Raw genomic sequence first — 13578 nt, forward strand, 5'->3', positions numbered from 1 at the left:
GAAAAGAGAGTTAACATACAAAGCCAAACAAATTGTCGAGCAATCATGGACCCAAAGCTTGGAATAGTGGAGAGGAAGTGTTAGGGGGATACTCACTGCAAACTCTAGTGTACTTCTGCTTTCAGGTATATATTTTGCAGTAATTTATGGATACGTGTGAACATATGCTCTCTCTCACAGAAACTGGTGTATATCTAGGTTTGGGGAGTTTGTTAGAAAGTGAACCACCTGAGATGGAATTAGAGTGCCCCGGCCTGGGGGGCGAGAACAGGGGCTAGGAACCCTGGGACCTGGAATGAAAGGGACAGGAGACACTAAGAACGACAGCAAGACAGGATTCTGATCAAGCTGACAAATTTTATTGTGCTTACAGGTATTATAAGGCTTTGGGGAAGGGAGAGTGCAGGAGGAGTAGGGGGGGGCAATTATCAGGGTGGAATGTTCCCTGCAACATACATAGCCGAAACTATGTCTATTAACTATAGCTATGTGGTGTGTCACTTGTTTTCTGATAAATGGCCTACCTGTGGGGTAATAGAAACTTATCTTGAGGGCTTTCATTGTTTCAAAGGCTTATCTTCTATTAAGCAGAGAATGGCTCTTGGTATCTCCTCCCTTCTTTTCAGTTTAACTGAGGCAGGCAATTGAGGGTGAGGGGTAGGACCTTAACAGCAGATTTGGTGGGCATTAAGCAGAGGTGGGAAGTATTGACCTGATTCCTCCCGTGGGGTAAATACAAAACCAATCTTCCCGCATCTTATAAGTCTCTTGGTGTCTTTTGGGGAGTGGAGGGAGAGCCACAGTTTCCAGGGTGAAGAGAACTTCAAGGCAAACAATTTTTGTTGCTGACACCAACCTCCATGCAAATCAGGTTTGCTTCACGGGGGACTCAGAGGCGGACTATAAGGTCCTCCCCCTGCAATGCTTAGCCTTGCACCCCTTACTGGTGTCCTTGCCCTGCCAAGGTTGGATGTCTCAATGCATAATTTTGAGTTTTATTCCATCCAAAAAGGAGGTCTGTCACCCTCAGGTTCAGCCAGGCCTCTGTCAGCCAAATCAAGTCTGTGATAATATATTTGTAAGGGTTTTGATGCCAAGGAGTCAATTTGCTGTTTTATAAAATCAGTAATCTTATTGAAAGTAAAGGGTCCTAAGGTAATCATTAACAAAAGACTAATCAGGGATCCCATAAGGGGCTCTGTAGTGACTCAAGACTATTTGTGGTGGAGTCTATAACCTGTTGTCATTTGTCAGTAAATTCATGGGAGGAATATATAGAGTGTCCTAGCGTGCCACCAGCAAGTCTAAGGGAAGCAGTCAGTGATTATGATGTCCAGGGGAAGAAACACAGCACGACTGGTCTTCTGGTGGTCGTCAGCGCCAACTGATGAAATTTTCTTCTTCATAGAGGATCAGCTGTGGAACAAGCAAAACTAGGAGGCAAGGACCAGGTAGAGAAGAATTGACATGAAAATATAGGATGGTGTTGTACCAAAACACAGAGGAGGTGCATACACATTAGGTGAGGTTCCTTAAACATGAGGAATATTTTGAGAAAAGTGAGCAGTCAATAAACATGTAAAGATGAAGTCAGCAGTGGTAGGTCAGCAGAAAGAGAAGACTTGGATAGGCTGGTGAGGTTAGCTGGACTATATACTGCCATGGCGTCCTTTGTGGTAATAAGGACTTGCCAACAGGGACTGTGGATTTTGCAAGAGCCATAATCTCATCCACCATAATAAAAGGAAAACAAAACATGGACATCCAGTGTTGAAAAGAGAAAGAAGAAATATGTCTCTATGGCTGGGAGAGTGGGTGGCTTTGTCAATGAGATACAATAAATGGACAATTCGAATTTTTGTAAATATTAAAAAGGTTTAGTATAGTTACTTCATTGACACTTTAGCCAACTGAATATTGGGGGATGCATTCCCCTTCTTTTTTATTTATTGAGCTTTTAATGTTCTAAAGGAAACAAAAATACATAGATTGGATGTCTATTGAAGCAAAACAGAGCATATGGCTCTTCAGGTTTTTGAGCTTTTTCTTGTTTGAGCTGTAGCCCACATAAATTTGGAAAAAATACTGAGAAAAAAGCAAAAATGTTTTTGTTTACTAAACATGGGCAGGTGAATTACATCAATCTGTCAGAGAGCATTGGCTTTTATCAATGGAGATTAATCTTACAAGTCTGAATAGCAGGATCTTAATTAAACAATGTAGGAGCCAGTAAAGTGCTCTTACTATGACAGGTCAAGCGTTAAAATTTTAAGACGTTTGTAAAAAAAATGAGAAAAATTTTAGGATATGAGTGACTTTAGGAGTCATCACACACCCATAAATAAAAAATGAAAAATGTTTAGTTTTAAATCTTACCATATGAGCAGTCAGTTCTTCATGTGCAGATGTACCTATAATTATTTACTTAGGGAGAGAACTTGTACCAAGTTAATTGATGATCTAATGATTAGAATTGGCTTGAGTTCTTTTATATGATTTTAGAAGGCTCTTTATTAAAATATACCAATATGTTATAGAAAGTCAATACATAATGTGTTGACGTGATAAAATGTTTACCATTTTTTAGCATTATTTTCAACTGATCAGTTTAAGCACACTATTATAACTTAGTTTACTAAGATCTTTACTCATCACAAAGCTATCATGAGTAAGCGTAGATATAAAACTCTTAATAGATTTTGCTCTTTAGAACTCTAATGTGCAACTTAAAAGGCTAAAATAAAACCTCATAGCTTAAATGTTCAAAATACTCATTTTGTTAAATCAGGATTTGCCAAAACAAATCTCCTATCAGACCAGAAACACCATGTATTAACTTAATTTATTAAGAATAAACCTGACAGTGTCTTAAAACAAACCAGATAAATTTTTTACTCTCTAAAAGAACTAATTAAAGTTTGACATATAGAATATTTACTCTCAAAAGCCAATGATTTTGTAGTCTTTCTAAATAAGGGAGTTATCTCAGTAACAAACTCCTTTATCAAAAGGAATAATTCACTGTAAAAGCAAAAGTAACTAGCTCATGAGTAAGATTAAAAAAAAATCTCTTACCAAGTTTTGAAATAAAAATTTTACTGGAGCTTTTTTGTCTATATCAGACATAAAACTCTTAACTTTTTACCTAATCTCTCTTATGTTTTAATATCTAAAGTTCTTTCTCAGGGAAACCAGGGACATACTTCTTGAATAAAATGTAAAAAGGTTAGCTTAAACATCTATACAGCTCTACATTAGGCTGCCCCATATTTATTTGATAAGTTTTATTTGGAAAAATTTTTTTACATATCTTATTTAAATTAAACCTCATTTATCAGAGCAAAAGCCTCTGGCATGTAAATAGTTAACATAAACATTGTGTTATCTTTTACTAACCCAAGCCAGTTTTGCCTGTTTAGTTGAGGAAGAATTTTAAAAAACTTTTTTTTTTTTTAGTCACTTAAACAATTTTAAGTAAAATGTTAAACTTTGTTAGGATCTTTGCTTATCACAGAGTTATCACACCCTTAGGGCAGCTATGAACAAGGGTGGGTACACAACTTAATTGATCTTTCACTTTGATTTGGATAGGTAACTTAAAAAGCTAAGATAAACCTCATAGCTGAAATGTTCAACATAAATTTTTACTCTTAACATTTCTTTTAGATGACCATTTTGCACTAAATAATTTTGTTGAATCACATCTGCCAAATAAAAATTGTTATCAGGCCAGGAATAGCATGTTTAACCCTTTTTTCCTGGCAAGGCCACTGCTCTACAATGACTTGGTTATTAGAAAGCCAGTTCAAGCATGGTATTTGGTACAAACAGTGGCAGTTGGTATTGGGGTGCTGGTAAGATTTACGATTCTCACAAGAGTGAGAGAGACTGCAGAGGCATTTTACCATGCCTAGAGATCTCAGAAAATCTTTTAACTAATGAATTGATGTTGATATTAGCTATCAGAAGGATGAAACTGTCATATATTTTAGTCCGATAAAGGTGTGCCAACTCTATTAGTCGGGATCTTTAAAACCACATTTAGCTTAACTAAATCGTATTTAAAACTTAAAACAAAGTTTAGTTACTTAGGGGTTAACACACATTAATGGAAACAAGGTTAGCACACAGACCTAAAACAGACATTCTTGGTGAAAAGAAAATTTTTCCCTTTGAAAAGCGGCTTTTGGATTTCTAACTCACAGCCTCTCCACCACCACCCCCCCAGGGGTGTTTGTGGCTTAGGGGATGATTGACTGAAGTCTTTGCCACTCTGTGGAGCAGGAGCTCTGTGTCGTGATTGGCTGCGTAGACAGAACAGGAGGGCTTAGTTTACCGCCACACATGGAGAAGCTCGGAGAAAAATCTTTTAAAGTTCTTTTTCTGGGCTAAGGTACATTTTAGTGTTTTAAAGAAACAAATCATTAAATTTCTATCAAAAGTGTGTGCTGGTTCTCTGATTAGTAGCTTCTAAGTTAAAGAGAACATTTTGTTTGATTGAATTCATTCTTTCTTTAAAGAATAGCTTGCTAGCCAGATAAGATCTCACTCAGAATTGGTTTAACACTTTCTAAGAGCTCTGGGGGAAGCCAGAGGGAAAAGGCTGCATCTTTTTTGGCTGGCTAGTTTTAAGATAATGCCAAATCAAGAGCCACAGATTTTTAACTAATTGCAAATGCTCTCGTTTTTCTTCTACTAATTTTTTAAGGGAAGCTATTTTTTGTGCTAGTTGAGTTTTAGCCTTGGTGGTATAGTAATTAATATTTGCCAAGTCGAGGACCGGAGCACAAAACAGAGGGGTGGTGGCGTAAGGAGGCGGTTTGGACAAGGAAGAGCGTAGGGGTGACTGGTCAGGAGTACGATATTTGGCCATCTCTTCATCAAGGGATAAGGCCTCTTCAGGAGAAAGACTATAATCAGTCCCTTCTTTGGCGGGGGGTCTTAAGGTTGTCAAAGAGGGGCAAATCTTAACAGGAGGGCACTTAGCAGGCGGCCTCAGGGGCGGGGTCTCCTGACTCAGACATGGGAATAGAGACAGACTCACAAACAGAAGGTGGCTGGGAGTGTCCCTGTAAGACTTTTTCTCCCTCTCTCATGACTCCCTGTACATCAGGACAATCTTTATAGTCTTTGAGTATATCATTTACTAAATTTCAATAAGAAAAAGCCTGGACTGGAATCTTTTCTGGACCAAAGGTCTCATAAAAATCTCTTAAACAGTTTCCTACTCTAGCCCATCTTTTTTCATCAATAGTCCCCGCTAAGAGAAACCACAGACAATCATCACTCACAAAATAAAAAAAACTTCTTGAGATACTTTTTCTTAACTCTTACTCCTTGTGTCTTGAGGGACTCCCTGAGTCCTTTAATAAACAGATATTGTTTACTAAATGCCTGTCCCATGGTAGTGCTTACCTCGCCACTGTGACACTCCTCCAGATGCGACTCATGGCTGGGCAGCTCCGTGGTGATCAATGTGAGCTGGTGCATTACCTGCTAGCCGCGGTGGCTCAGTGAATTCAGATAGGCCTATCCATTCTAGCAGTGGTGTTCCAAAGGTCTCCAGAAGGCTTCTTCGCCCCACGTTTGGGCGCCAGATTCTCCAGCCAGTGGGGCGAGAACAGGGGCTAGGAACCCTGGGACCTGGAATGAAAGGGACAGGAGACACTAAGAACGACAGCAAGACAGGATTCTGATCAAGCTGACAAATTTTATTGTGCTTACAGGCATTATAAGGCTTTGGGGAAGGGGGAGTGCAGGAGGAGTAGAAGGGGGGGAGCGATTATCAGGGTGGAATGTCCCTTGCAACATACATAGCTGAAATTATGTCTATTAACTATAACTATGTGGTGTGTCACTTGTTTTCTGGTAAATGGCCTACCTGCGGGGAAATAGAAACTTATCTCGAGGGCTTTCATTGTTTCAAAGGCTTATCTTCTATCAAGCAGAGAATGGCTCTTGGCATTAGAGTATACTATGAAAGGAAAGGTCTCACCCAAGTAATGAAGCTGAAGGGTTGTCATTCCACTCGTGAAGTCTATGGACACAGTCTGAAGTGAAGCATGTTGAGGTGGCAATCATTGTGTTGATTAGGTTGTGATTGGCAGATGCAATATTATTTGATATGGATTGGGAGAGGCATACGGGAAAGTGGGCCCTATCCAAGGGTTCCAGGACTGGGGGAAGTAGAGGCTCTATAGTGGAGATGTGAGGTTCCTGCTGTCTTAGGGTTCAAAAAGACAATCGATAGTTAATGTTATCATCACATTATTTGGTAATTGGGTTAACTTTGAAAAGTCCTTTTGTTAGGGTTTGCTGTACAGTACCCAGTATCTTGTATATAGCTGTGCTATTGGTTGCTTCTGACCTACTTGGTCTAGGCTTTTGAGAGAGTCTGCATATCAAATACACAGCCTATATATTAAAAGACTCAGTCTGTGCTTTAAAAAACTTCGAGACATACAATTAATTTTCCCCCTCTCGTATTAATTAACTAGTGATTTATATGTCTACATTTTACTAGGAGTGTACATAAACACCATTCCCACCACCAAAAGACTGTGATCCATCCCTCCCACCCACTCCCCACTCCCACCCCCCACTGGCCCAGGAAGCTGCATGTCTACCCCTCACCACAGGGTTTTTACTTTGGTGCCCTACTTACAATTTGGTCAGGTCCTGCTTTTAGTTTCCCTTTCAGATCTTCTTACTCAACTTCTGTTGATGAGTGGGATCATCCCATACTCATCTTTATCTTTCTGACTTAGCTCACTTAACATAATTCCTTCTAGCTCTGTCCAAGATGGGTCAGAGAAGGTGGATTCATTGTTCTTGATAGCTGCATAGTATTCCATTGTGTATATATACCACAGCTTTCTCAGCCACTCATCTGTTGTTGGGCACCTGGGTTGCTTCCAGGTTTTAGCTGTTATGAATTGTGCTGCTATGAACATAGGAGTATACACCTCATTTTTGGTTGGGTGTTATGGAGTCCTTGGAGTCCTGTGATTTTTTTTTATCTTCATGATTTTCAAAATGAGTGGACCCTTATGTGTTCCAAAGTTTGTGCTCTTTAGTTTTTGAGCTATTGCTTGGCTACTGCTATAATACAATCTTTTTTTTAATAACATTTTTATATTTATTTAATTATTCCCTTTTGTTGCCATTGTTGTTATTGATGTCTTTGTTGTTGCATAGGACAGAAATAAATGGAGAGGGGGTCGGGCGGTGGCGCAGTGGGTTAAGCGCAGGTGGCGCAAAGCACAAGGACCGGTGTAAGGATCCCGGTTCGAGCCCCCAGCTTCCCACCTGCAGGGGAGTCGCTTCACAGGCAGTGAAGCAGGTCTGCAGGTGTCTATCTTTCTCTCCCCTTCTCTGTCTTGCCCTCCTCTCTCCATTTCTCTCTGTCCTATCCAACAACGAATTGCATCAACAAGGGCAATAATAATAACCACAACGAAGCTACAAGGGCAACAAAAGGGGGGAAAAATGGCCTCCAATAGCGGTGGATTCATGGTGCAGGCACCGAGCCCAGCAATAACCCTGGAGGAGGAAGAAAAAAAAAAAGAAATGGAGAGAGATTGGTAAGACAGAGGAGGACAGAAAGATAGACACCTGCAGACCTGCTTCAGCATCTGTGAAACTACTCCCCTGCAGGTGGGGAGCCAGGGGCTCAAACCCAGATCTTTATACTGGTCTTTGCACAGTACACCATGTATGCTTAAACCATTGCACTACTGCCCAACTCCCTATTATACAATCTTTTTTAAAAAATATTTATTTTTATTCCCTTTTGTTGCCTTTGTTGTTTTTTTATTGTTGTAGTTATTATTGTTGTTGTCATTGTTGGATAAGACAGAGAGAAATGGAGAGAGGAGAGGAGGAGAGAAACATAGACACCTGTAGACCTGCTTCACCGCCTGTGAAGCGACTCCCCTGCAGGTGGGGAGCCGGGGTTTGAACTGGGATCCTTATGCCAGTCCTTGTGCTTTTCTCCACCTGCGCTTAACCCACTGTGCTACAGCCCAACTCCCCAATACAATGGTTTTAAAAGAGAATTTATTATGACTGATATAAATAGATAATTCTTAAAGTAGTTCATAAAAAAATATTGACATGAATAGCTTCTGCAGTAGTTGGTAATTGACTCAAATAATGATGGGTGTAATGTATAAACCTGAGGTTCTCATTTAAATCACTGGCATACATGTAAGAAAATGGTTTTCTGGATTATCATTTCTTTCCACTGATGACAAATTCTCTGACACAGATAAGAAAGAAATGGAAGTTTTTAGAAATATGGCAGGGGGAAGTCTTGTGGTAGTGCAATGGGTTGAGGTCTCATGGCGCAAAGTGAAAGGATTGGTAGGAGTATCCTGGTTTGAGCCCCCCCAGCTCCCCACCTGGAGAGCGTCACTTCACAGGTGGTGAAGCAGGTCTGCAAGTGTCTATCTTTCTCTACCCCTCCTCTCTGTTATCCCCTTCTCTCTCCATTTATCTCTGTCATATTCAGCAACAACAACAAATATCCCCAACAATAAAACCAACAAGGAGAACAAAAGGGAGTAAATAAATAAATACAATATTTCTGTCAGTATATTTTTGGTAGTGGTTTAACTCACGTATTATACTATTTAGTATTTAACATCTTTTAATTGAGTTTTTTTCTTATTAACTGAGAGCCTTTATATAATTTATTATTTATTTTATATAATTTATTATTATTTTGTCCGTACAAACATTTTTAGTCAAATGTATTGATAATGTCTATGATTTTTGGTCATTATATAATAATGACCTGAATTTTCTTAATAAAGTTCATTTTTTTCATTACAATATCATTAAGTAAATTCTCACTGCTTTCCAGTAATATAGTGGAAATCTCTGAGGCCAAAGAACAAAGTCAAAATGGTGGGAATCCTCAAGAATGTGAAGTATACAACAAAGAATTGACTCATTCCAGTCAGCTTAAAAAACAGAAAAGAATTCCTATTGGAAAGAAATCTTATCAACGTAAACATTGTAGTAAAACATTCAGTCAAACCGGTGATCTTCAGAGACATGAATGTAAACAATGTAGGAAAACATTCAGTTATTCCAGCAAACTTCAGATACATGAAAGAACTCACAGTGGTGCGAAGCCTTATGAATGTAAACATTGTAGTAAAACATTCAGTGAAAGCGGTACTCTTCGGAAACATGAAAGAATTCACAGTGGAGAGAAACCCTATGAGTGTAAACAATGTTGTAAAACATTCAGTCGATGCAGTTATCTTCGGATACATGAAAGAACTCACAGTGGAGAGAAACCCTATGAATGTCAACAATGTAGGAAAACATTCATTCACTCCAGTAATCTTCGGACACATGAAAGAACGCACAGTGGAGAGAGGCCATATGAATGTAAACAATGTAGGAAAACATTTAGTGATAACAGTGCTTTTCGGAAACATGAAAAAATGCACAGTGGAGAGAAGCCCTATGAATGTAAACAGTGTAGTAAAACATTCAGTGAAAGTGGTACTCTTCGGAAACATGAAAGAATGCACAGTGGAGAGAAACCCTATGAGTGTAAACAATGTTGTAAAACATTCAGTCGATGCAGTAATCTTCGGGTACATGAAAGAACTCACAGTGGAGAGAAACCCTATGAATGTCAACAATGTAGGAAAACATTCATTCACTCCAGTAATCTTCGGACTCATGAAAGAACGCACAGTGGAGAGAGGCCATATGAATGTAAACAATGTAGGAAAACATTTAGTCAATCCAGTCATCTTCGGATACATGAAAGAACTCACAGTGGAGAGAAACCCTATGAATGTAAACAATGTAGGAAAACATTTAGTGATAACAGTGCTCTTCGGAAACATGAAAGAACGCACGGGGGAGAGAAACCCTATGAATGTAAACAGTGTAGAAAAACATTCCTTCTATCCAGTCATCTACGGAGACATGAAAGAACCCACAGTGGAGAGAACTTCTAGGAATGGAAACAATGTAGTAAAGCCTTTGGTGATTCCTCTACTCATCAGTTACTTTAAAGAACTCACACTGGAGATAAAGCCATGAATATACATGATGCAGTGGAACATTCAGTCAATTCAGTCCTCTTTAATCACAAGAAATAATGCACAATGGAGAGAAACCCTAGTATTATAGACAATACAGAAATCCTTTCAGTTCTTCCACGACTCATAGAGCATATGAAAATAAGCACAGTGTTATTTAAACAGTGAGTTTGGTAATCTTCAGTCACATGAAAGTGCTCACAGGGCATTGAAAACATTAAGTAAAGTTTTCAAAATAATTAGAGATCGTATTTTCTTTTTTTATTTTTAATACTCCCTTTTGTTGCCCTTGTTTTATTGTTGTAGTTATTATTGATGATGTTGTTGGATAGGACAGAGAGAAATGGAGAGAGGAGGGGAAGACAGAGAGAGTGAGAGAAAGGTAGACACCTGCAGACCTGTTTCACCACCTGTGAAATGACGCTTCTGCCGATGGGGAGCCGGGGACTCGAACCAGGATCCTTACACTGGTCCTGGTGCTTTGTGCCACATGTGCTTAACCCGCTGCACTGCTACCTGACTCTCAAGATCATATTTTCTTATATGATCTATCTAAATATGTATTTATTCATGTAGAATGATAGGAAGAGATACAGATAGACTCAGATTTCACTTTACTACAGGTCTGTGCTGCTGGGGATTGAACTTGGGACTTCCTGCTTGAGAGTCTAAAGCTATATTATTGTACCACCTCCTGGAATATCTTCATCTTCAATTCTAATACATAGGAAAGCCCACTAGGTACTGAAAGTCTATTAATGTGAAAATGATTAAATATTTAAATACAGTGACATTTTTCACACATAGGAATGCAGTAGCATTAGAAACAAGGCCTTGGGCCTGGGTGGTGGTGCACCTGGTTGAGTACATATGTTACAATGTGCAAGGATCCAGGTTGAAGCCGTTGATCCCCACCTGCTATGGGATAGTTTCATGAGTGGTGAAAGTAGGGCTGTAGGTGTCTCTCTGTCTTTCTCCCTCTGCATGTCCCTCTTCCTCTCCATTTCTGGTTGTCTCTATCAAATAAAAAGAAGTTAATAAAAAATAAAGAAACAAGACTGTATCGGTGTAGATACTATGGAAATACTGGACTACTAAAAACTTGTACATAAGAGACAGCCATTGATGATAAATCAGACCTCTTACCTTCTGCACCCCATAATGATCCTGGGTGCATACTTCCAGAGAGATAAAGGCAGGAAAGCTATCAACGGAGGGGATTGGATATGGGAGTTCTGGTGGTGGGACTTTTGTGGAATTGTACCCCTCTTATCCTATCTTATCTCTTATGCATATTTTTCTTGGAAGTTGTATTAGCTTCCAAGATTGTGATTGATGACCTTTTTTTACTTGGAAATGTAGAGTTCTCATCTTTGTATCAATAGTCTTCATTATTTTATGAAGGAACAACATTTTTTTAAAGAATTTATTTATGAGAAAGAGAAAAGAGTGAAAGAACCAGACATCACACTGGTACATATGCTGCCTGGGATTGAACTCAGGACCTCATGCTTGAGAGTTCTATGCTTTATCCACAGTGCCACCTCCTGGATCAGAGGAACAACATTTTATTTATCTTCTCTAGCATATGTTTATGTTCAGATGATCTCATGAATGTTTTAAAATGCAGTACAAAGATGTGATTTTGCAAACTATACATTGATATTCTGTTTCTCAGCCTGGTGTAACACCTGTTTTACTTGCTGCACATAAAAACAATTAGGAAATGGTAGAATTTTTAATAAGCATGTGAGAAATTTACATGTATATGATAACATTTGAGCACCAACGAAGTGAATCCTGTGGGCGAGAGGCTTGTCTAATTCCCCTGGAAGCACAGGGAGTTGTTGAGTGCACTATTCTGCCCTAATACAGTAAAGACTTTGAGGGAGAGGCGGCTTTGGTTCCTTTAGACACAGGGAGTTGGAGGCCATACTCACCAACATGAACACAGCGAATCCTGGGGAGGGAGACTGACTCATAATTTTTTACTATACAAGTCTCACTTCTTTGGTTAGGTTTATTCCTAGATATTTTATTTTATTTATTTTTTTCTATTCTTTTTAAAAATTTACTTCTTTATTGGGCAATTAATGTTTTACATTCAACAGTAAATTCCTAGATATTTTATTGTTTTTGTTACTATCGTAAAAAGAGTTGATCTGGATGAAAAAAGTTTCTTCTTTGCCGCATCTACTGTGAGAATGAAGACCATTCTCAGCAATCAGACCATCAGTATTCCAGAGAATGTCAATATCTCTCTGAAGGGCCTCATGGTCACCTTGAAGGGCCACAGATGCACCCTATGGAGGGACTTAAACCACATCAACGTAGAGCTCAGTCTCCTTGGAAAGAAAGAAAAAGAAGCAGCTCCAAGTTGACAAATGGTGGGGAAATAGAAAGGAACTGGCTACTGTTCACACTGTCTTCAGCCATGTACAGAACATGATCAAGGGAGTTATAAGGGAGAGACCACTGACTCAAGGATGTGGCCTTAGAATTGTCTCAGGAGGGAGTCAGGTGGTAGCACAGTGGGTTAAGCACACATGGCGCAAAGCGCAAGGACCAGCTTTTGCCCCGGCCAGCAGGGCGGTGAGCAGGGGCTAGGAACCCAATGAGACCTGAAATGATAGGGACAAGAGAAACGAAGAACGACAGCAAGTCAAGTTTCTGATCAAGCTGTAAATTTTATTGTGAGCACAGGCATTATAAGGCTTTGGGGAAGGAGGGGGGAAGTGCTGGAGGAGGAGGAGGGGGAGCAGTCTTCAAAGGGGGAATGTTCCTTGCAACATACAATGGATGAAATCATGTTTGCTACCACAACTATGTGTTGTGTCACTGTTTCTGATAAATGGTCTACCTGAGGGGAAAATGGCCTGCCCAGGGGGAAATGAAACTTGTCTCGAGGGCTTCCATTGTTTCAAAGCTAATCATCTGTCAAGCAGAGAAATGGCTCCTGGCAAGCTTTAAGGATTCTGGTTCCAGACCTCAGCTCCCCACCTGCAGAGGAGTCGCTTCACAAGCTGTGAAACAGATCTGCAGGTGTCTTATCTTTTTCTTCTCTCTGTCTTCCCCTCCTCTCTCCATTTCTCTTTGTCCTATCCAACAATAATGACATCAACAACAACGATAATAACTACAACAATAAACAACAAGAGCAACAAAAGGGAAAATAAATAAATACGAAAAAAAAAGAATTGTCTCAGGAAGAGTGATAGTATCTGGACTAGGCAAGAAAGAGCTTACACCCATAGGATGTTACAAAACTATGGAGAGGTGCTCTTCTTAGGTGAGATTTCATAAGGAGTACTACTATATATATGACCAGCTTCATACAGATATTTGGAAACTTTTGCAACAATTCATTCATATTCCAAAGTAAAGATAGTTTTTAAAAAAAATATTGTGTAGCCCTTGTTTTTTAATTGTTGTAGTTATTATTATTGTTATTTTTGGATAGGACAGAGGAGGGGAAGACAGTGAGGGGGAGATAAAGATAGAAACCTGC

General features: G+C 39.4%; 3 protein-coding genes across 7 annotated transcripts in view; 2 read left to right on the forward strand and 1 right to left on the reverse strand.

Moving 5' to 3' along the window:
- Positions 1-12778, forward strand: part of LOC132535593 (zinc finger protein 709-like) — a 46872-nt gene extending 34094 nt beyond the window's left edge. For 3 of the 4 annotated variants that reach the window (XM_060182169.1, XM_060182171.1, XM_060182172.1), the window contains one exon: positions 8867-12778. In XM_060182169.1, the coding sequence (XP_060038152.1) occupies positions 8867-9986 (1120 nt within the window). In that variant the 3' untranslated portion in view covers positions 9987-12778. The remainder of the gene's footprint in view (positions 1-8866) is intronic. The other variant, XM_060182173.1, reaches the window with a different exon arrangement.
- Positions 1-13578, reverse strand: part of LOC103127055 (zinc finger protein 709-like) — a 1044365-nt gene that overhangs the window by 571060 nt on the left and 459727 nt on the right. The window lies entirely within an intron of this gene.
- The window catches only part of LOC132535598 (zinc finger protein 709-like), a 306876-nt gene that overhangs the window by 213770 nt on the left and 79528 nt on the right, over positions 1-13578 (forward strand). The window lies entirely within an intron of this gene.

The sequence above is a fragment of the Erinaceus europaeus genome, chromosome 23, assembly GCF_950295315.1.
Source record: "Erinaceus europaeus chromosome 23, mEriEur2.1, whole genome shotgun sequence".
Taxonomy (NCBI): Eukaryota; Metazoa; Chordata; class Mammalia; order Eulipotyphla; family Erinaceidae; genus Erinaceus; species Erinaceus europaeus.